Here is a 24,114-nt window from a genome sequence, read left to right as displayed (position 1 = left end):
AAGGAGAAAGGGACTCATATAAACAATAAGAGTGCAATACTGAAATTCACTTGGAAGCTTCGTAAGGAAAAATTGTTTAGTTAAACTTCAATATTTTTAGACGTATGCATGAACTGTATAACAAGTCCAAGTCCAAGTCAAAGTCTTCGAAATGTATTAATTTAAATAAAAATTTACATTTATTTTTATGTAAAGTTAATAGTCAAAATATTAAATAATTTAATAAATTTGATTAAATTATTATTTAATAATTATCAATTATTAATTTTTTCGTACGAAAATAATTGTACATGAACTTTTACTATTTATTTAAAGATTTATTTATCTTATGTTCTAAAGTTATATATTAAATTTATAAATTAAAATTTTTTTATTAAAAATATAAAAAATTTAAATTTTTTATATATTTATTTTATATTTATTAAATAAAAATATTTATAATTTTTCACTTAAACCCTTAATTTAATATCTCCATTAGATACTTTTGTAGTAATGATGCTCCCAGAGTCCCGTTATATTTAGGCGAGGACTTGAATAAAGTTACCCTGTGTGACTTCTGCTGAAGTTGCTCCCATGGCACTGTTCTTAGCGTTGCACGCGTCAAAAGTTTTAAGAATCATCTGAAATTTCAACTCGTTGAGTTGTTAATTTTCAACTCGTTTGAAATTTTAATCACATTTGTAGGCAGCCATAATAAAATGGGTCCTCTAAATTTTTTTAATAATTAAAAAAGTATAATTTTATAAGTATAACTAAAAATAAATATAAAAAAAATAATAAAAAATTAAAAATTACACTTTATATTTTTTATTTTTTAATAATAGGAAAGATTCATTTTCGTAGATAATTTGATATTATAACAGCAGACATGATTTAGTCTCCGTTTAAAAAAATAACTTAATTAAATTATTTTTGAAAAAAAACTTAAGCAATAAATGACTATATTAAAAGTAACTTATAAATAAGTTATTTTGTGTTTGAATTTTTAGTTTTAAAAGTGTTTATTTTATAAAAATGTGATAAAAAATAGTAGTATTATGAGAGAAGTCATTTTTTTAACTTCTCTATAAGCTACTAAATAGGTTTTTAGAAAGCTGTAATTTAGTTTTAAAAATTGTACCAGACATTAATACTATTACTTTTTATAAATCAAAAGCTAAAAAAAATTACTTTTGAAACTTTCCAAATGGACCTTATTATATCAAAACGTGTGAAAAATGTTTTATATTTAAAATGGAGTAGATTATCAGTTTCATCCTAAAAATATAAGAATGCCAATAAAAATAACCTCTATTTTTATTAACGACAAAAACACACTTAAAATATTGGAAAACGTTACAAAAATATTCGACTGTAAATAAAAATTTATTCCGTAAATAGAGTTGGCTGAACTATCAATAGTTCAGCCAACTCTATTTACGGAATAAATTTTTATTTATGAACAAATATTTTTGTAATATTTTTTAATATTTTAAATGTATTTTTGTCGTTAATAAAAGTAAAGATTATTTTTGTCAATGTTATGATAATTTAAAGATAAAGTTGATAATTTACTCTTTAAAATATGTAAAGGAGAGATATGAGAGATCTCATCTTGAGATTTATAATGAATTTTGTGATGTTCAGAAGTGAACATATGGGATGTAAAGTTTATAGGACAGATTATCTAATTAGATTAAATCGAATACGCTTTAATATCAAATTAAATTGAAATAGGTTTAACTTATTTTAAAAATATTTCACTACATGTTTAAATATTTTTCTCAAATAAGTTGATTCAAATTTAATAAAAAAATTTATATTACATGTATATTAAAATCAGTCAAAGTCAATTATTAGTATAAAATACATGCTGAAATATAAATACAGGTTGAAAATAGATTAAATCACACATGTATTTATGCACAAATATATTAGTGACTGATTTTAGTGGTTGATTTTAGTGTACGAATAGTATTTTTATAAAAAAAAATACTCATATAATGTATCTGTAATTTATACATTTTTTCTGTATTCTTTTTTTTTCATGAATTTTCTTTTCGTTGTTATTCTTTCATTTGTTGCTGTTTTTTTTTTTTTTCTTGATGATTATTGTAATATTTTTTTTATTTTTGTTAAAAAGATGAAAAAAGAATTATAAAAAATTTAAATCCTCTAAAATAAAGATTAAGAATTATTGTCCACGTACAAGTGTTTTTCCCATATAAGTCATACAAGTCATTTATATTCACGCGCGTACGTTTTTTTCGTGCCGTTACTGCACGTTCTTCTTCTTCTTCGTTATTTTTCTCTCTCGTTATCGTCGTCACCAACACCACCACCTCCTCCTCCTCTTCCTCTTCCTCTTTCTCCTTTTTTTTCATTGAAATTTTTTCTCCTTCTTCCTTTTCCTCTTTCTCCTCTATCATCAGTTATCTCGTTGTTGAAGATAATGAATTCAATCAAGTAGCTGACGTGTAGTTCAATTCTAGTTAATTTTTTCGTTAGTAATTTATGATTCTGTAGATGAATAATGTTTCATCATTGATGATTTGAATTGAATGTAATGTAAAAGTTCTGCATTACAGAAAATATTTTTCTGTATTTACAGTAAATTTAGGTGTAATACGAAAATATTTGAGTGTATTCTTTAAGAATTTTCGGTATATGTGTACTGATAAAATTCTGCATCATTCAAAACTCTTCTTCTCTCTCCTCCTCATCTTTTGCTGCTTCTTCTTTTTCTTTTTCATCATCATCATCTTCTTTTTTTTTATTCATCTTTTTTTGTCCTCAAGTTTCTTCTTATTTTACTCTTTTAACAAGAATAAAAACAAAAAAAATCAAACAAAGAAGAAGAAAAAATAATGGTACAAAATTACTTGAAAAATGATGAACTTATATTTGTTCAACTAAAAGAAAGAAAGAAATAAGAAAAAAAAGAAGAAAAAAATGCAGCATTAGAGGAAACAATTTTCTGTATTTACAGCAAATTTGGGTGTAAAACGAAGATATTTAGATATAACACGAAGATATTTGGGTGTATTGTTTAAGAATTTTTGGTGTATGTGTGGTGATAAGTTCTGCATAATTCAGAACTTTTCCTCTTCCTCCTCCTCATCTTCTGCTGCTTCTTCTTTTTTCATCATCATCACCATCTTCTTCTTCTTTTTTTCTTATTCATCTTTTTCTTTTTGTTTTACATTCTCAAGTTTCTTCTTATTTTACTCTCTCACCAACACCACCTCCTCCTCCTCCTCCTTCTTTTTTTCATTAGAATTTCTTCTCCTCCTTCTTTTTCTTCCTTCTCCTCCATCATCAGTTATCTCGTTGTTAAAGATAATGAATAATTCAAATTCAGATTGTCAATTGAACCAGAACGAAATTGATTATTTTGAATCCAATTAAGTGGCTGAGGTGTGACTCGATTCTAGTTAATGTTTTCGTTAGTAGTTTATGATTCTGTATGTGAATAATATTTTTGTTTGTGAAAATTGTTGTTCATCGTTGATGGTTTGAATTGAATGTAATGTAAAAGTTCTGTATTAAAGAAATTATTTTTCTGTATTTGGGTGTAACACGAAAATATTTTGGTATAACACGAAGATATTTGAGTGTATTGCTTAAGAATTTTCAGTGTATGTATGCTGATAAATTCTGCATAATTCAAAACTCTTCTTCTCCCTCCTCCTCATCTTCTGCTGCTTCTCCTTCTTTTTCATCATCATTATTATCATCATCTTCTTCTTCTTTTTTTCTCATTCATCTTTTTTTTTTTATTTTATCTTCTCAAGTTTCTTCTTGTTTTACTCTTTTAACAAGAATAAAAACAAAAAAAATTAAACAAAGAAGAAGAATAAACACATAATGGTACAAAATTACTTCGAAGATGATGAACTTACATTCATTCAACTAAAAAGAAAGAAAGAAATAAGAACAAAAAGAACAAAAAAAATGCAACATCAGAGGAAATATTTTTCTGTATTTGCAGCAAATTTGGGTGTAATACGAAGATATTTGGGTGTATTTTTTAAGAATTTTCGGTGTATGTGTGCGGATAAGTTCTGCATAATTCAAAATTATTCTTCTTCCTCCTCCTCATCTTCTGCTGCTTCTTCTTCTTCATTTTCTTATTTCATATTCTTATAATTCTTTTTGAAAGGAACAATTCAAACAAAAAAAATACATAATGTTGCAAAATCAATAAAAAGAGAATGAGGAAAAAAAATGCAGTAACAACAACAATAATCGACAATGAAGATGAAACACCCGAAACAAAAACAACGGTTGTGATTTTGATCGAGAAAGAAGATGTGAGTGAGCGCGCTGTAGAAACCGTTTAGTAATGTTAACACTCTTGTATGGGTGAGTATTTTTTTGTTGAGTTTGGTCCAACTTATAACTTGTAAGCCAAAAAGACTTATATGTGTATCATGACATATATCTTAATTTAAAAACAACTAATCTTTCACTTTATTAACTCTTTTATTTTAGAAGAATTTGTTTCAATAAGAAATACATTTTTCTCATTCAAATCAAGTTCTTTTAAAATTAAAAAAAAATTAATAAAATAATAAATTAAGAAATTAATCACTTTAAATTAAAATAATAAAATTTATATATAATATAAATTATAAATTTAACTGTAATTAATCCTTTATTTTATCACAGTATCAATTTTCTAAATCCTAACTTTATATATTCTAAATTCCTCATCTTCCTATGTTAAGCATTTAAGTTACAGCCACTAATTTTGAATCAACAATGCATCTTATGACTTTTTCTTGATTGAGTCAATCACATCGACGATAAAAAACTATTCTAATTTCAACTTAATTGATTACCGAAACTGTTCACAAATAAATTTTTGATTTGATACGTAAATATCTAAAAAAATTTTCACCCAAAAACCTTTGTAAGGATTTTTCTCTTTCTTTTGTTTATCATGATTTTAAAAATCAGACCAAAACAATCGATTGAACTGAAAATTGATAAGTAAATTGATCATGTTCAGATAAAAAAAAAATTGGTAATAAATTAGTTAAAAAACTAAAAAATCATTAACTATTCAAACTCATTATTTTTCAGTAGTTAATTAATTTAAAACAATAAAGCACAAAAATTTATCAGTAACATTACTAAACTGATAAATTCTAATAACTAAGGTTAAAGAGCATATCAGTATTTTTATTAAAATTTGGCCAACATTTAATAAAAAAAATAATTTTATATTATTTGATAAAATCTCACACTATTAAAAATATTAATAATAACTAATTGATGAATACAATTCTACAAATCACAAAACTTACTGGAATTTATTCTGTCGCGTAACATTGCTAAATTAATAAAGATCAATGTTTCTACTTGTGCAGTTGTATTTCATGTGCTGTTGTTAAATTAGAATTAGTGAAGTCAATTACTCTCATTGATTCAACGTTCCGCTTGTAAATGCATTTACAGGGATGGCAAATCGAGCTTCAACTTCTGCGACCATGTCTACTAACTACAATGTCTTTCTGAGTTTCAGGGGTGAAGACACGCGTCATGGATTCACAGGTCATCCCTATGATGCTCTCTGCCGCAACGGAATCAACACCTTCATCGATGATGAGAATCTCAGAACAGGAGAAACAATTCGACCTCAACTCCTTCATTCCATTGAAGCATCAGAGATCTCCATTATTGTTTTCTCAACAAACTATGCAGCTTCAACATGGTGCCTTGATGAACTCGTCAAGATCCTGCAATGTCACAGGGAAAGGAACCAACTTGTGTTTCCGGTCTTCTACAAAGTAGAACCCTCAGATGTACGGCATCAGAGGAACACTTACAAGGAAGCCATGGATGCTCATGAAATCAGGTTTGATTGTCATTCTCAGAAGGTGAAAGAATGGAAGGAAGCTTTGGCCGAAACATCCAACATGAAAGGCTTTCATTTGAAACAAGGGTAAGTATAATAAAATCATAAATACATTCTCCCCGATTGTTTCAGTGTCTAAATCACAATTTTTAATTCTCTTATAATTGTGAGGATGTGTGGTATGCTTCACTATTAATATAACTATATACTATTAACTATTACAAATTGATATCCTTAATTTTCATTATTTGATACTTCTATATTGATTTGAATCGATATCTTGTGTAGTAGTATGTACATGGTCATATACTGAAGATTGACTTATCAATTGTTTTAATTTTAACTAAATAAATCCTTTATTAGAATTTTAACTTCTATATTGATTTGAATGTGCTTGTTTTCTTTTAAATGCTGGAAAATTTTCAAATCAAGAAGAGGGCCTAGTACGTCTACAGCAAAAGCTCCTCTCAGAGTTGCTTGGGGAGGGGAAAATCAAGGTCTGCAGTGTTGAGGAAGGAATCAGTATGATCAAAGAGAAACTTAGCAAAAAAAAGAGCTCTTATTATTCTTGACGATGCTGATAAGATAGAACAATTAAAAGCTTTGGCAGGAGAATGTGATTGGTTTGATCAAGCAACTCAAATTATTATAACAACAAGGGATAAATATCTGCTAACAGCTCATAAAGTCGAACAGATTTCCGAGATGAAATTGCTAAGTGACCCTGAATCTCTAGAGCTCTTCTGTTGGAATGCCTTCAACATGGCGAGTCCCAAATCAAACTATGAAGACCTATCCAATCAAGCAATACATTATGCCAAGGGCCTTCCATTAGCCTTAAAAGTTATAGGCTCTAATTTGATTAATAAAAATTTAGAAGAGTGGAAGTCTGCTTTGGACAAATATGAGAAGAATCCTCATACAGATATTCAAAGTGTTCTTAGAGTAAGCTATGACAGTCTTGAAAGCAATGAAAAGGATATTTTCTTGACATAGCATGCTTCTTCAATGGGAAGAAATGTGAATATGTAAAAAATGTATTCGATGGATGTGATATGTTTACAGAAGATGGTATTAGAGTACTAGTTGATAATCTCTCGTAACTATCAAAGGATGCATGATCTAATACAGAATATAGGTAGAGAGATTGTGAAGCAGGAGGCACCAAAAGAAGTTAGTGAACGCAGCAGATTATGGTTTCATGAGGATGTTCTTGAGCTACTAACTGAAGATATAGTGAGAACTTCACAAACTTTTTTTTATTTAGCTGTTTCTGTCAGATGCAGAGTAATCTACTTATTTATCTTGCTCCCATCAATAGGCATTGGAAAAGTTTTGAAAATTTTGTTTTATTTTATGCCCCCTTCAAGTCTTCCTCAAAAGTAATAACATTTAATGTGACATATTCTTATTTGATAGGAAAATAGAAAAGTTGAAGGAATAAAGCTTAACCAATGTGAAGAAGATGATTGGACTGACACTGCCTTTGTGAAGATGAAGAAACTTAGAATTCTCATTTTTCGGAACACAAACTTTTCATGTGGGACTATTCTTCTACCTAAGCAACTAAGGTTGCTTGATTGGAAGGGGTACCCTTCAAATTCTATGCCGTCGAACTTAAAAGAAATCGCTGCCTTCAGTTTACGTCATAGTCCTCTCATGTTGGAAAAGCCGTTTCAGGTACAATTAGTTGTCTGATCCCCTTATAAAAAAATCACTTTTATTGTGCATACTTCTTTTTTTCTTTAACTTGAAATTTATATACACATCCATTTAGATTATGCGTAATTCTTGTCAATTTACACCGATAGACAACTTTTTATATATTTATGTTACCTTTGTCATTAATTTATCAAAATAGAAAATTCAAAAGGACACTAATAATAGACATATAATCTAAAGACGATAATTAACTTAAATTTCAAATTGTGTTATGTCAAAGTAAAGTAGTATTATAACATACTAAATCACTCCCAAATTTTATAGAATTTTACATGATTAATCTATATGGTGAAGTGTCTCAATCCAATGGTTGGATTGATGGAACTCATATAATATAATGTTACCTTTTTTAATTTATTGATTTTTGTTTGCAAAACTTTAAGCATTTGATTTACATGAATTTCTCCCATTGTGAATCCATCACTCATTTTCCTAATGTATCTGAAGCCCAAAGTTTAAGAAAATTGATACTCAATGGATGCATAAACTTGGTTAGATTTGATGAATCAGTTGGATTTCTCCCAAACCTTACAAATTTAAGAGCTTCAAAGTGTACTAAACTAAGAAAGTTTCTTTCAAGAATTTATCTGCCTTCACTAGAGCACCTTTCTTTTAACTGGTGTAGAAGACTTGGACTCTTCCCAGACATAGTGGGAAAGATGTATAAGATATTAAAGATTTGTTTGAAAGCTACTGCTATTCAAGAGCTTCCAGATTCCTTTGTTGATCTTGTAGGACTTTGCTATTTAGATTTGACAAGTTGCGAGAAAAACTTGGTTATCTTCCATGCTTCTTATTTATGCTGCCAAATTTTGTCACATTGAAAGTTGGAGGATGCCCTCAACTTGGTAGATCATTTGCAAGATTCAGAGGAAGCCTTTCAACTACTGCAGAGAGCCGTCCAACTTTAGAAACACTACATTTCAGCCATGCAAGTTTATGTGATGAAGATCTTCATGTAATTATGCAGAGTTTTCCAAACTTGGAAGCCTTAAATGTTTCATTAAACAACTTTGTGTCTATTCCAGCATGCGTTCAAGAATCATCCTACTTAACAAGTTTGGATTTGGGTTACTGCCTAAATCTTCAAGAAATTCCAGAACTTCCCTCTAGTGTTAGGAAAGTGGATGTGAGACACTGCAATTCCTTAAGTGCAAACACAAGTATGCTATGGTCACAGGTTTGTTACTTTTAACCATTTCATATCTTTTTAACCAAAATAATGATTAAAAAGAAGAGAGAAAAATACTGAAGCAATATCTTTGATTTGTAGGTGCACAAAGAGATAAATAAATTACAAGTTGTGATGCAAACTTCCAATACAGAGATTCCAGAATGGTGGGACTATCGTACAAGTTGGTTTAATCATCGGTACCTGAATTTCGAGGCACGTGGCAAGTTCCCTGTTGTGGCTTTGGCGTTTGTGTTTGGAGAAATGAACTATCAATCTGTTGGGCTGCACTTAGCAGAGAAAAACACCTCAGCATCACAGGATAGAAGGAAAAATCGTCACAACCAACCTGCCGAAAATAACAAATCAACCAACCGAGATGGATGACCTTGAACCAAAAACTCCATCAACAGTATTGGTTGAGTATTCAGGAATTGAGGAATATTCTAGTGAATTTTTTGACAGGCAAGTGAATACTAAATAACTTTGTTTCCGGTAATAAAATGCAAGGTTTTTGTTATCGACTCCTTAAACTTCATAAAGGTTGACCACCTCTCACAGAGTTATTTTTGAAACAGGAATCCTGACATCTTATCTCAGCGGGATCCAGAGAGCAAAAAGCTATGGGCAAATATCGAACGGCATTACGGCTCGAGACCCATTAGCGTCGATCCGATCCAAACAATTATTCCAAAAGGTTCATCCTACCACACACCCAGTCCACAGCGCCCCTCATTCTCACTTGGGATAACGCATATCTTCAAAACACCCACACCGTCCCCTGACTCATTCATCCGTTACTTCGGGGACGGAAACCCACTGAGCGGGATGAACAACGAATCAGAAGGTGGGTTGTGGACACATCTCTTGATAGCCAGCAAACAGTGGCGTCATATGAGGGTAGACCACACCTAGTGCTGGCAAGGGAGGACTTGTGCACACTGAGACCACGTGCTTGACTCAATAACAATGTATGTAACCCAAAATCTTGTTACTCCAATTTATTTTGACCTCATATTTTGGCGACATTTATACTTTACAAGCTGGTTATGTAGGTCATGCACTGGATGCGTTGCACATTCAATGACTCAGGGTTAAAAAGATTCACGCATAACTTCTAATGCGTGTGTCCGGGGATTCTGATAAGGATACGTTTATATGAATTATTTATGTACATTATAACTTATGAACAATTGCAAATTCGTCTTTAGACAGGAAATGGCGTTGGTCCCAAAGAATCTGATTCACTTCCAAGACGGGCCAAATCCAGTGTACGTCAGATTGGGTGAACACTTTGGTACCGATAGAAGGTTTTTTGACAAGGTGGCAGTTTCAAATAGAAAATGGGTAAGTCTGTTTGGCACATGATAAGTTACTATCATCGTAGTACCCGAACAATGAATATGTGTTTTTCTTAATTAGTGCACCTAATATGTCTAGTTACAATTGTATATTGTTGCAGTGGTTTTTTCCTATATGTATGATGCATTCAGTGACGGACCCAGAAAATTTTAAGAGTGGGGGCAAAAATATATATATATATATATATATATATATATATATATATATATATACTAAAATAACTTTTGTTAAATATTATTAATTATATGGAGATATAAAAATTAAAGAGTTAGTAAATACTTTCATTCTTAAAATACTATTCATTATATATAATTTATAAAAAAATATTTTTTATTTCTAAAACTTGAACTTAAAATATTTTAATTAAATTATAAATACCTTATTATCGTAACTAATTTTTTATACACATTTAATAATAAAAGACTGAATTAATTGGTATATTAGCGCCTAATGATACATTAATATTTATAATTTGAAACTAGAATTATATATAAATACTAAAAAATTAAATTTGTATACAAAAAGTATGTTTATATAAAATAACAGAAATATAATTCACAATTTTTTCTTTCTTTCTTTTTAAAATAATTAAATTTGTTATATATTTTTTAATTTAATTTTGATATAATGTTAGATGAAAGATTTTATACATCTGTTTAATTATGTATTGTAATTAAAATATTTTTCTATTACTATTTCTAAAAATAAAAAATATATTCTAAATTAGTAAATTAATCAATTTATTTTAAAATTTTATACGCAACATAGGTACATATAATAGAACAAAAGATAAAAAATAAGTAATAAAAATGAATAAATCGAAAATAAAATAAAATATATAAAGTCACAAAGAAAATAAAATATTAGATTAATACCTAAACTACAATTGTTTGAATTAAAATTTGCAATTGAAAATATCAAAAGGAGAAACAATTAAATTGAAAGATACATAGGGTCATGGAGAACTATATAAAAAATATAAAAAATTTAAAATTTATTTTTTGATGAAGAGAAGATGACCACTAGATAAGGAATAGAAAAAAAAAGGTTGAAAATATAAAAATAAAAAGAGGGTTTAAGGGAATAAAGGAGTGACGACACAAAAATTAAATTTGATTAGGCTAAATAATAATTAAAATGATAGAGAAAATAAAAAAGTAAATTTGGAACTTTAGCTAATTGAGTTTAATTTATTTATAGTGGGGTCATTTAAAATTTGAAGTGGGACATATTATATATAACTATATTTATAAAAAAAATTAAAACACTGTGGGGGCAAGTGCCCCCTCTTCTTTGTTAGTAGGTCCGTCCCTGGATGCATCATTGGTGGGTGCATGCATTTGATGTATCCGGAAAAAGACTGTGGGTACTAGATTGCTTGCACACTAAACTACATGATACAGGACTAAGCTAGATGCATAAGCGGTACCACACCATCTCATCACTCTTAGGTCCTATTTCATGCTTGTTATTATATTCCGTTTAAGTGTTTTGAATGTGTTTTAGGTGAGGCTCATTGAAGACATACCAAGGTGGCTATCCCGACTTATAATCCCACTCAAAATGGGCTGCCTTGTACATACGCCTCTGTTCCAATACAACCAAATGAGTGATTCCTAACTGCTTACAGGAGAGCTTCATATGCGATTTTGAGGGAGATGCACCCATTTAGTTGTATTGGAACAGAGGTGTATGTGCAAGACAGCCCATTTTAAGTGGGCTTATAAGTCGGGATGGCCACTTGTACTATGTCTTCAATGAGCCTCGCCTAAAATACATTCAAAACACTTAAACAGAACACAATAACAAGGATGAAGTAGAAGAGTGATGAGATGGTCTGGTGCCGCATATGCATCTAGCCTAGTCCATGCTGTATCATCTGGTTTAGTGTGTAAGCTATCTAGTACGAACAGTCTTTTTTGGGATAGATTGAATGCATACACCCACCAATGACAGGTCATACATACAGGAAAAAACCACTGCAACAATATACAATTGTAATTAGGCATATTACGTGCACACCACATATCCAATTCGGGTGCTACGATGATAGTAACTTATCATGTGCCAAACAGACTTACTCATTTTCTATTTGAAGCTGCCACCTTGTCAAAATACTTTCTATCGGCACCAAAGTGTTCACCCAATCCAACATACACTGGATTTGGCCCGTCCTGAATGCATCAGATTCTTTGGGACCAACACCATTTCCTGTCCAAAGACGAATTTGCAATTGTTCATAAATTGTAATGTACATAAATAATTTATATAAACGTATTCTTACCAGAATCCCCGGACACACGCAGTAGAAGTCATGCGTGAATCTTTTAAACCCTGAGTCATTGAATGCGCAACACATCTAGTGCACAACCTACATAACCAGCTTGTAAAGTATAAATGTTGCCAAAATATGAGGTCAAAATAAATTGGAATAACAAGATTTTGGGTTACATACATTGTTATTGAGCCAAACACGTGGTCTCAGCGTGCACAAGTCCTCCCCTTCCAGCACTAGGTGTGGTCTACCCTCATATGACGCCACTATTTGTTGGCTATCAAGAGATGTGTCTACAACCCACCCTCTGATTCGGTGTTCATCCCGCTCAGTGGGTTTCCGTCTCCGAAGTAACGGATGAATGAGTCGGGGGAATGGTGTGGATGTTTTGAAGATCTACGTCATCCCAAGTGAGAATGAGGGGAGCTATGGACTAGTTGTGTGGTAAGACGAACCTTTTGGAATAATTGTTTGGATTGGATCGACGCTAATGGGTCTCGAGCCGTAACGCCATTTGACGTCTCGAGCCATAACGCCGTTTGACATCTGCCCATAGCTTTTCGCTCTCTGGATCCCGCTGAGATAAGATGTAAGGATTCCTGTTTCAAAAATAACTCTGTGAGGTGGTCAACCTTTATGAAATTTAAGGAGACGATAACAAAAACCTTGCATACTATTACTGGAAACAAAGTTATTTAGTATTCACTTGGCTGTCAAAAAATTTACTAGAATATTTCTCAATTCCTGAATACTCAACCAATGTTGTTGACGGAGTTTTTGGTTCAGGATCATCCGTCTCGGTTGGTTAATTTGTTGTTTTTGGCAGGTTGGTTGTGACGGTTTCCCCGTCTGTTCGGTGACGCTGAGGTGTTTTTCTCTGCTAAGTTTTGATGTGGAGTCTCTTGCCAGTGGACTGGTCATCATCGTCATCCTCATTGGATGCAACTGAATGAGCATTTGTGCGCACTGAGGCGCTATTAACTCCCCCCTCATGTCCGATCCCTGAAACCGCAACATCAAACTAGTGGTACACAAAAACCTCAAAGTACTTTCACATCACACAAGAAACGCAAGTTCCACTTAATACAACATATCATATAGGTTTTTTAAAATATGGCATCACCAGTAACTTGTTTAAACGTAAGTTAAACCCGTGCTCATGTTCTAACTTGGAAACATGCAAATTACAAATTCTTAAAACGCAACATTTTACTCACTTTTGGGTTCTCTGCTTTGTTTGTCTCACTGGCCGTGCCGATCTCCCCTTCTGTTATACGAGGTTGAGGTGTCCTTGTCCAATCATATTTTTGGCGCATTCTCTTTGCAATGGGCTCGTCGTCATCGTCATCACCGTCCGATGCAACTACATGTGCATCCGTGTGCATCGATCCGTTTGTAACATCCTCTCTTTTATCAAATTCCTGAAATCACAATACCAAACTATTCATTCCCAACAAGCACATAGTGCCTTCAAATCATACTAACAACACAACTTAAATGTATACAACATCTCTTTAAGGAATATTAAACGGGAAATTAGCAGCAAAAGGTTAAAAATAAACTATACCGTTTTCTTGCTTTATGTTTAAAACATGTAAATAAAAAGATTCATTAAATGGTCATCTTAACTCACTTTTGTGCACCCCACAAGTCTTATTATGTGGTCCGCGTCTTCTCTTTTAGGACCTGCGTCCATTGTGTCCTCTCTTGCGTCATCTTCCATGACCCCACCATTGTTCCCATCGGGGTCGCTGCAATCCTATTTGGGCCATCAACTGGTGAAAAAACACATATAGCTAAAGACACATCCAACGAGACACACCCATTACCAACAAATTACAGAAATCAATAATTCAATGCATAACCATAAATGTCAGGTCTTCAAAAGGCCACGTGCATTTAATTATAAGAGAAAACGACCTTCGAATTATAAATAGCTCATAAGAACACATGAACAAAAACTAGAAAAATGAAAAAAGTTATACGTGATACAGGAAACCGTTAGTGCTACGTCAATGAATACCTCGGGTTGAACAGTTGCTGTCATAGCGCTAAACTCCTCGGTAGTTCATGCAGAAAGCCACGGGTCAGGTTCTTGACAATTCTCTAGTTCACCATGCTTTAGCTTCTAGAAGTACAGCACCTGGAAATATTACAGACACAACTTAATTTTTGGGATGCAATGGTTAGTCAGATTACATTCCATTTTGAATTCAAAAGGTTACCAGCAAGGCGAACATGCAACCCTAACAGGACTTGTTATTTTTACGTTGGTACTTCCTAATTACTTGTTCTAACGATTTAAAAATATGCAACGGCCAAAGGTATCTTCCAGGATCAGATACGTCAAGTATTGTATCAATGTGCCACGCGAGATGATGTGTTGCACGGTCGGACACAGAAACATCTTCAGCACGAGCAGGATGAAATGCCTCCTGAACTCCATCTTTCCATCTTCAGTATCCATAACACTGGTTGACAAAACACCTTAGTTGTATAGTTTTCAGCCGTGAAATCTTCTTTTTATTGAGACATGGGCAGCATTCCCGCCGTCGAATGGTGGGAAGTCATCAACTGCAACATGGACGTCTATAAAATAGTGTAAAATGATCAGCAAAACAGGTATAATAAGGGAAAAGCCACAGAGACTGAAACCTTTTTAACCAATTGAATGCTGTGTAACACATAAAGGTATACTCACCACCGGGCGGGATTTCGAAAACCCGCTGGAACAGCTCGGGTCCAATGCTGATGATTCCATTATCTACAGTTAGGGTACTCGTTTCAGTGTCATAGGCCTTGGCCAACATCACCATTATGCCTTGTTTAACATGCCACTTTAGGACTAGCTTGAGGAAACCAAAACCCATTACTTTTATCTCATTTAGCTTTGCTTGGGTCTGGTTTGTTTTCAGATCTTTGAACAAATCCGCGATGTAGCATGGTGAGCACCTTGTCTTTAATAATTTCTGTCAAGATAAAACAAGACCTTCAGAAACAAACAAAATGCTAAATTATAATAAAACACAAGTTTTTGAATGATGTAATACCGACTTTCCCATGTCTTAAAGGTGATTTCTTGCAACAGACCGAAAATTATGTTCAGGTACGAAGTTGTCTTTTATTCCCCAAACTCAACTAAATCAGCCGTACAAGAACATGATGAAATAAAGTTAAGCACAAGATAATAAAACAAATAGAATTCAGCCACAAAAAACACCATGTTTCAGCTTTTGTTTTTTTCTAGATTAACTAGGTCTCAAGTACAACGGTCACAAGACATAAAGTAATTCAAAAATCACCTATATTAATCAAAGAATTACTGTAATGCTAAAGGCACAAGTATCATATAGGCGTGCACATTAATATTACCAGAATTAGAATTACAACCATGGAAATTATGTTATTAGAGTTCAGATAAAGGAGAACTACAATACAACACTTCACCAGATAATAGCAATTGTTCCACAACGCAAACATAATAAAAGAAAACTTATATCTTGAGGATGAAATCTCAGCTGACTTTATTACTGGGATATTAATTCCAACAAGTGTATAAAAATCTCCCCAGAGTTAGCTCCAAAGGTACAATCCTCCTCCTCTAAAATAATCTGCTGGTTCAAATGATGCATATGATCCAAGACCAGTAAAGCACACAACCCAGGAATGAAAATAAAGTTCAAATCATTAGAAAGTGATACATTTTGTGAAAGTCATAAACCCAAATATCAACTCAAGAATAAAAATTTCAAACATCCAACTACTAATTTTTGCAGAATCCACACAATCAAAGGTTGAATGATTAATTGGATTTCTATATGTAATCAGTTGAAATCAACATCCATTAACCATATTTACATCAATAACACCTAACATATCAAAACAAACACCAATAAGTGACAACCATACATATTGTTGAATCAAGGAATGGTCTATGAAAATTAACTCTTACTCAGCATTACAATTCATCACACTCCATGCCTGCTATTGAATTCACTTTGCCGTAGAAGTGAAAAGACTCAACTTTCAAGTGCTTATTGAAAACAAGGAAATATGTTTTTTAAGGTAAGTTTTTTGAATAATTATCCAGTGAATAATCATTTGATGCATGAAGCATTTATTAATCATTTATTAATCGGAAGGTTACTTTTATACTTCCTTTTTTCTTTAATTTTTTACTTTCAAAAAGCAAGACATTAAAAAGAAATTTATATATTGAATTGATTAACATGCCAAGCTGCTCAACAAAGCAGAAAGATTTAGTACTACTTACTGCTGTTGTGTGTGTCATAATAAAATTTAGCATAAGACACAATGACCTATGCAAATTGTTCAAATTTCAAAACCGTATAAGTAATTGAAATAAGCCTACAGTTCAAGTTAACTTGTAATTTTAACAAGGGTTGTGGATCATTCATCTATGCATACCCTTCTAGCTATTTAACCTTCTAACAAATCATCACACTCCATCATTTCGAAGACACATCTGAGGTAAAGTTCAAAAGCTACGATTAAATCTAATACTTTCTCTTTTTCCCTTTCCTTTTAACTCAGCAGAACAAAACATCACTCTTAATTTACAGTGCGGTAACTACTAGAAATTATCAAAACCCAACTTTACTTTGTCCACATTCACATCATTTTTAACCCGGACATATAGACACATACGATTGATGAAATAATAATAAAATTAAATTTATTACTAAATTATTCAAAAGAATAAGAAAAGCAAAAAATGGGGGAAAGTCAATAAAAAGGTTGAGAACGGCAAAAATATTGTATTTGAGGACATCACAACTATGTATGTGTATGGTTATTGGTTTCACTTTGATGTATGAGTGGTGGAATCATATGAAGAAAGCTTAGTGGAGATTGTGGTGTTGATGTGGAAGCCAATTTATTTAACTTCTAAACCAAATCATATTTCAGAGACTCCAAATTACATAACACAATCAAAATACGTCAAAAATAAACCATCTCAATATAAGAGCTTATAAGTAATTGTTAACACAATAAGAATCATGATAACAACATTTTTGCTAAATAATTGATAACAGCATAAGAAACCATCTTAGTGCAGGGAACTATGTCAAAAAAATAGCTCTTAATTCACCGTTTTTCATTTTCTAAAACATACCACAGACTCAGAGAACCATCTTGAATCATTCTCAACCACAATGAAATGCTCATAAATGAAACCAGTACCAGAAATTAGTGTAAATCTTGAAGACCCACTTACCTCTTACTGTCGCGCGCGCCGGAGGGAAGACACGCTGCAAGGCGGGCTCGGACGCGAGATAGGGAGCGGCGCTGGGAGGCGATGCAAAAGCCAAACAGTTGCGGGGTTGTTAGTGACTCCACGAGGCTGGAAGAGTTCAGTCGCGGGGTGTATTGAGGCAGAGCTAGCCAGCTAGGATGCAGCGTCGGGTTGGAGGCCGGATGACTGGATGCGTCTTCAAAGCACTTCCGACGGCGACATGCAGCAGCAACGACGACGCTTGGGCGACTATGGGAGAGTACTCGTGGGTGGCACTGTCTGGTGTTCCGGCGATGTTGACTTCCGTTAATGGCAGCGACTGTCGAAGAAAGCAAGGCGGATGGCTATGCGGCGCTGAAAGTGGAGAAAGGGTGGGGAAGTGTTTGCAAATTAACAACACATGGGTAAAGGATTAAGGGATAAGTACGATTTTGGTCTCTCACGTTGAGGGTCAGAATCGAAATCGTCCCTCGTGTATATTTTGATTTAAAATCATCCTTAACATGTTTTTTTGTATTAAAATCGTCCTTTTAAATTTTTTTGGACAAAAATGCCCTCCACTACCATCAGCAACTTTACCTCCATCACCACCAGCACCTTTACTCCCACCACCACCACCACCACCACCAGCACCTTTACCTCCACCACCAAGAAAAACAACATCAATAAAATCAACACAAATTCAACAAATCCAAAAATCTAAAAATCAGAAATTCAACAAATTAACACAAATTCTCCAAATTCAACAAATTCAACAACCAAATCAAAAAATAACAAATCAAAATCAGAAGCAGAAACAGTCACAAATGCAGAAGCAGAGGCAGTCATAGAATCAGAAACAGAAACTCAAGCAGAAGCAGATGCAGAAGAAGAAGATGTTAATGCAGAAGCCAAAGTCGTAGAAGCAGATGCAACAGAAGAAGAAGCAGAAGAAGCAGATGCAGCAGAAGAAGAAACAGAAAAAGCAGTTGCAAAACCACCGGCGCTTGGCCACCCATCCCAGTGGCGGCGACGGAGCGTCCGACCACCGGCGACGCACTCCACCCTCGGATCCCTCTCTCTCCTCGGCCACCCATCACCCGCGGACCTGTGACGGAGCATGCGCGGACCAGCTCAGCCTCGGATCCCTCTCTCTCTCCTTCGCGCGCCGCCCTCCTCGCGTCGTGCTCCTCTTCCCGGCGACGCACTCCACGGCGGCAGAAGCATGCATGAACGGTCCTCCCTTCCACTGGCGCTCCCTCTCTCTTTCCCCTCTTCTCTGCTCCCCGTCACAACCCCTCTCCTTTCTTCTTTCTTCCCGCGACGGTGACGGCAGTTCCAAGCTTTGCCAGCGCCGTCCCCTCCCCCCCCCCTTTCCCCTTCCCCCTCTCCTTCCCCTCCCCCCTTCGCATTTCCTTTCGGCCCCCCACCCCCAAAAACGCGTTTCCTCTCCCCCTCCCCCCAAAACGTGTTCTTTTCTTTTTTTTAATAAATTTTTTAATTTTTTTTATTATTAAAGTAGGGGTATTTTAGGAATAAAATTAATTTTTTTTTAAAAAGACGATTTTAATACAAAAAAATACATTAAGGATGATTTTAAATCAAAATATACACGAGGGACGATTTCGATTCTGACCCTCAATGTGAGAGACCAAAATCGTACTTATCCCAAGGATTAATTAGGGTTACAGTAGTAAACTAGTGACATTAGGATTAACTTTGGTTAATTGGAGATATGGCTTTTTGAATCAAGTGGGTTTTGGGGTCCAGCCCAATGAAGGTGGGCAGAAATTAGGAGGATCCTTATTGGTAACGTAGTGGAATTGATATAAACTTTAAAATATTATATAAAATATTATCAACCAAAATCTTATAATCTTATAAAAATACAAATTCAAAAATTAAATAACAAAAAAAAATTCCCAAATATAAAATGACAAATCAGTAAATTATTAAAACAGTCACAATCTAAATATAATTAACTAATTAAGAATGACAATATTAAAAGCTGACAGTATTTCTTCTTTACAATAGAGATACATTCACGAGAATGTAATGGCAATTAAGGTTGCTTGATTAGAAGGGTTTCCCTTCAAATTCTATGCCGTCGAACTTAAAAAAGTCTGCGCCATAGTCCTCTCACGTTGGAAAAGCCGTTTCAAATACAATTAGGGTGTGTTTGGTAAACACGTTGAAGTTACAAGAAGCACGTTCAATCTTCTTAAATGCTATAATTTTTGTTTAACTAATTTTTTTTCTCTAACACGATTCTGTGTTTAAACTCCCGTTTATCAGAAGCAACAACTGTAACTTTTGCGTTCACTTGATAAATTAAAAAATTAATTAATATTCTACTAATTTTGTCATTCAATCTTATTTACAATAAAAGATACCAAAACAATCATCAGAGAATTTGAATTTTTTTTATGACTATGTTTTACAAACAAATATATTTTAATATTATTATTAGTACTCTTTATTAAGTTTTAATTTTTTTTAAATTTTTTATTTATTTTTCTTGTTAATAGTATGAATATTTTTGTTTAATTTTTTTTATGTTTACTTATGTATTTTATTGTATTTTTTAATAGAAATTTTAGTATTCATTATTCATATAAATTTTTTTAATCATTTTTATTAATACGTATTTTTTTATAGAACTTTATTTTTTTATTTTACTTTGTATATTTTTTACTATATGTTCTTAAATTATTATTGTTATTTTTTATAATATAAATTTTATTAGAAAGATATAATTAAATACAAAAAGAATACTAAAAAAGAGTACTAACAAATTATAATTAAAAGAGTACTAAATTTCAACACAGAAATTTAAATTCTTTTCAAAAAAAATTATAGTCAAAGAGTATTAAAATAATATAATTTTGAATGATATAAATTTATGTTTTTTTAGTAATTTGTGTCTAAACGTAATTTTGAACAAGTTTGTAAAATTAATTTTATACAAACTCTCGTTTGCAAACTCTAATCTAAACACACACTTAATTGTCTGATCCCCTTATAAAAAAATTCACTTTGATTGTGCATACTTGTTTCTTCTTAAACTTGAAATTTATATACAAGGATCCATTTAGACTATGCTTAATTCTTGTTAATTTACACCCGTAGACAACTTTTTATATATTTATGTTACCTTTATCATTAATTTATCAAAATAGAAAATTCAAAAGGACACTAATAATAGACATATAATCTAAAGACGATAATTAACTTATATTTCAAATTGTGTTATGTCAAAGTAAAGTAGTATTATAACATACTAAATCACTTCCAAATTTTATAGAATGTTACATGATTAATCTATATGGTGAAGTGTCTCAATCCAATGGTTGGATTGATAGAACTCATATAATATATTGTTACCTTTTTAAATTTATTGATTTTTGTTTGCAGAACTTTAAGCATTTGACTTACATGAATTTCTCCCATTGTGAATCCATCACTCATTTTCCTAATGTATCTGAAGCCCAAGGTTTAAGAAAATTGATAGTTTGATACTCAATGGATGCATAAACTTGGTTAGGTTTGATGAATCAGTTGGATTTCTCCCAAACCTTACAAATTTAAGAGCTTCAAAGTGTACTAAATTAAGAAAGTTTCTTTCAAGAATTTGTCTGCCTTCACTAGAATACCTTTCCTTTAACTGGTGTACAAGACTTGGACTCTTCCCAGACATAGTGGGAAAGATGGATAAGCTATTAAAGATTTGTTTGAAAGCTACTGCTATTGAAGAGCTTCCACATTCCTTTGTTGATCTTGTAGGACTTTGCTATTTAGATTTGACAAGTTGCGAGAAACTTGGTTATCTTCCAAGTAGCTTATTTAAGCTGCCAAATTTTGTCACATTAAAAGTTGGAGGATGCCCTCAACTTGTGGATCATTTTGCGGAGTGCCATTCAAGTTTAGAAACTCTGCATTTCAGCCATGCAAATTTATATGACCAAGATCTTCACGCAATTATGCTGAGTTTTCCAATCTTGGAAGTCTTAAATGTTTCATCAAACAACTTCGTGTCTATTCCAGCATGCGTTCAAGAATTGTCCTACTTGACAAGTTTGGATTTGAGTTACTGCCTAAATCTTCAAGAAATTCCAGAACTTCCCTCTAGTGTTAGGAAAGTGGATGTGAGACACTGCAGTTCCTTAAGTGCAAACACAACAAGTATGCTATGAAGAAGTTGAATAGATTATCTTCTGCTGAGGAACTTTCCATTATTGCTAGCTTCTCAGAAAGCCTCCAAACTGTGGTAGAAAAGTTGAAGAGGCTTATGGCTCCAAGAGAAGAAGACTAATGCTTCAGCTTAATGCAACGAGACAGAGATGAGGAGGATGAAACTGAGGATGAAGGAGAGGAAGGGGAGTCAGACATGGAAGCATAGAGGATGCTAAGGTAGTAAGGTTCCCCCATAGAAAACAGGCACATGGCCATGTTGCGATATAATGAGTTGACAAGGTCGGGTGATCCGAGAAGAGGACAAGACCCAGTGCCCAATATACTTCATCAGCAAAATACTCCAAGGGGCGGAGATAAGGTACATCAAGTTGGAAAAGCTGGCCTACGCGCTACTAGTCTCGTCCAAAAGGCTAAAGCAATACTTCTAAGGGCACATAATCATCCCGACCAAGCCATCCAACAAGTTCTCCAGAAACCCGACCTTGCAGGGAGAATGATGGCATGGGCGATAGAACTGTCCCAATACGAGCAATCAAAGCCCAGGCCATACCAGATTTCCTCTTTCTATGCTTGACCTGTTTAATTTTTTATTCATTAGATTATTAATTTGCATTTTCTAATGAAGAAAAATTGTCTTTCTTTTCATTTTCCTGTTCTATATACATATTAGGATAATCATTCCTGCTAATTAGAATGCTTCTTTGGAAAAGACCTCGTCAACTTATCCTTACATTTGCATTTATGTGTTTTCTGGGTGGTTTAACTAACTTGGCCAGAACATACTTCAGAATTGTCAATTTGTTAGTAGCATTATATCATGACTAAGTGATGCTTTAACAAGTTCATTAAGCCGAACAAATACTTTTCATATGCTGACTAATAATCAAAATTTTCGATTTCAAGAAATATATTTTGAATTAAAAAATTAGTCTATACAAATCATTTGCATCTTCTATTTTTAAATTTGTTTTTATTGTACCTTTAATTAGTCTATACAAATCATTTGTATCTTTTATTTTTAAATTTTTTATAGGATAGACTTTTTCTTCTTATAACAAATGTTTGAATTTGTTCATCATATTTCTCTTCACAATTACATGAAGAGATATTCCTTGCGGTGCTAGTAAATCATAGTTAATAATTAGTTAAAAAATTGATTACATTTATTTTTTTTAAGTGAAAGAAGTATAATTTTAACAATATTAAAATACAATTATATATAAAGTATTATAAAATAATATAAAAAGTATAAAAAGCAAAAATAATTAAAGTATTTTTTGTAAATTCAATTTAAAATATATGTTTGTTTTGTACCTTTTCATCTAATATAATTATTTCTAAGCAAAGAGACTGTCACAGCCCAAAATGAGCCATGACTGGCGCTCAGGAAAATAGTTCCCCAACAAGCCTAACTGATTCGAATATAAGATAAATAAGAAGGTTACACATATTTTTTATAAATTTACAATTCTCTTTTGAATGAATAATTACATATTTTTAACAAAAATAAAATAAATAAATAAATATGGATGGATTCTGTCTGTGACATATGGAGCAGATGACGCCTAAGAACTCAACAAGGAATAAATACCCATTGTAGATCATTACTCTTGAATAGAAATACTCACATAATCAAATATTTATTACTGAAAAATATTTAAAAAAAAACGGAGTAAGTTTTGCAATCCAATGACTAGACAGTACATCTATAATTTACATGAGACCATATAAACATTATTATAAAAATAATTTTATTTAAAAAATAATAATTTATATGAATGAGTGAATTAATAAGGAGTTCTCATACACAAATCAAATTAAATAGTCCACACTTGGGCGGCTCCACTTCTAAGGGTAGCCCTTTCCTCTCATGTGTTCGTACGGAATAACAGATCCAACGTGTGGCTTACACGTTAGGCTAGCAACGCCTCTGCTAGCTGAGGTCTGAGTCATATGCATCTAGGTTAACGTCATAACCGTCGTTAACTACGGTTTTCTAATACGAGCCTCCCAAACCAATTCATACATATAATTTCAAATATAATAATTCTTCGGTCTTTCAAACACGAGGTATCAAATCAAATCAAATAATACATTCTCATCCAAATCATATTAAATTATATTTTCTCAATCTTAAGGCATTTTAAATATATTTCACAATTTCAAAATAAGTGAATACCAACAAATACTTCAATGTTTCAAAAATACATATTCAAGTAAAATCAAATGTTTTAAAATAATATAAAACTTCTTCAAACATACATATAGTCTCATAAAAACATATAGTCTCATGTGCATATTAAAATGAGTTT

General features: G+C 32.5%; 2 protein-coding genes and 1 long non-coding RNA gene across 9 annotated transcripts; 1 reads left to right on the top strand and 2 right to left on the bottom strand.

The window, feature by feature from the left end:
* The first annotated feature begins 5,373 nt into the window (after positions 1-5,373).
* LOC112737088 (toll/interleukin-1 receptor-like protein) lies at positions 5,374-10,184 on the top strand. 5 transcript variants are annotated; one of them, XM_072211163.1, is made up of 7 exons: positions 5,374-5,929; positions 6,275-7,078; positions 7,262-7,522; positions 8,392-8,744; positions 8,838-9,200; positions 9,314-9,706; positions 9,791-10,184. In XM_072211163.1, the coding sequence occupies exons 1-2, from the start codon at positions 5,445-5,447 to the stop codon at positions 6,351-6,353; spliced, it is 564 nt and encodes a 187-aa protein (XP_072067264.1). In that variant the 5' UTR covers positions 5,374-5,444; the 3' UTR covers positions 6,354-7,078; positions 7,262-7,522; positions 8,392-8,744; positions 8,838-9,200; positions 9,314-9,706; positions 9,791-10,184. The 5 variants fall into 5 exon arrangements, 4 of the variants coding, with proteins under 4 accessions (XP_072067264.1, XP_072067263.1, XP_072067265.1 ...); XM_072211164.1 differs by having other exon boundaries at positions 5,792-5,929; XM_072211165.1 differs by having other exon boundaries at positions 5,792-5,929; positions 8,300-8,744.
* Positions 10,185-12,168: 1,984 nt separating this feature from the next.
* On the bottom strand, positions 12,169-12,688 carry LOC140177838 (uncharacterized). Its single transcript, XR_011869329.1, has 3 exons — positions 12,553-12,688; positions 12,382-12,468; positions 12,169-12,308 (listed from the first exon to the last, which is right to left on the bottom strand). It is a non-coding gene; the product is annotated as an uncharacterized lncRNA (long non-coding RNA).
* A 153-nt stretch (positions 12,689-12,841) lies between these two features.
* LOC140177837 (uncharacterized) lies at positions 12,842-18,946 on the bottom strand. Of its 3 annotated transcripts, none has more exons than XM_072211161.1 (9): positions 17,612-18,946; positions 15,423-15,510; positions 15,074-15,341; positions 14,598-14,961; positions 14,396-14,515; positions 14,006-14,147; positions 13,590-13,793; positions 13,130-13,374; positions 12,842-12,971 (listed from the first exon to the last, which is right to left on the bottom strand). In XM_072211161.1, exons 6-9 carry the CDS (start codon positions 14,093-14,095, stop codon positions 12,860-12,862), a joined length of 651 nt encoding a protein of 216 aa, XP_072067262.1. In that variant the 5' UTR covers positions 14,096-14,147; positions 14,396-14,515; positions 14,598-14,961; positions 15,074-15,341; positions 15,423-15,510; positions 17,612-18,946; the 3' UTR covers positions 12,842-12,859. The 3 variants fall into 3 exon arrangements, with proteins under 3 accessions (XP_072067262.1, XP_072067260.1, XP_072067261.1); XM_072211159.1 differs by having other exon boundaries at positions 14,006-14,131; XM_072211160.1 differs by lacking the exon at positions 17,612-18,946 and having other exon boundaries at positions 14,006-14,131; positions 15,423-16,400.
* Positions 18,947-24,114: the final 5,168 nt, after the last annotated feature.

This window comes from Arachis hypogaea, chromosome 13 (assembly GCF_003086295.3).
Source record: "Arachis hypogaea cultivar Tifrunner chromosome 13, arahy.Tifrunner.gnm2.J5K5, whole genome shotgun sequence".
NCBI lineage: Eukaryota > Viridiplantae > Streptophyta > Magnoliopsida > Fabales > Fabaceae > Arachis > Arachis hypogaea.
Note: the sequence above shows the minus strand (reverse complement) of the source record. Positions and strands in the feature narration are given on the sequence as shown.

Bases quoted from the DNA above. Each gene is read 5' to 3' on its own strand.
- LOC112737088 (XM_072211163.1), top strand. From the start codon at position 5,445: ATGGCAAATCGAGCTTCAACTTCTGCGACCATGTCTACTAACTACAAT. The intron at 5,930-6,274 runs GTAAGTATAATA...TTTCAAATCAAG, and splicing joins GGCTTTCATTTGAAACAAGG to AAGAGGGCCTAGTACGTCTA.
- LOC140177837 (XM_072211159.1), bottom strand. From the start codon at position 14,419: ATGACAGCAACTGTTCAACCCGAG. The intron at 14,132-14,395 runs GTATTCATTGAC...TGGCCCAAATAG, and splicing joins CAGCAACTGTTCAACCCGAG to GATTGCAGCGACCCCGATGG. The intron at 12,972-13,129 runs GTTGAGTATTCA...TTTTTGAAACAG, and splicing joins AAACTCCGTCAACAACATTG to GAATCCTTACATCTTATCTC.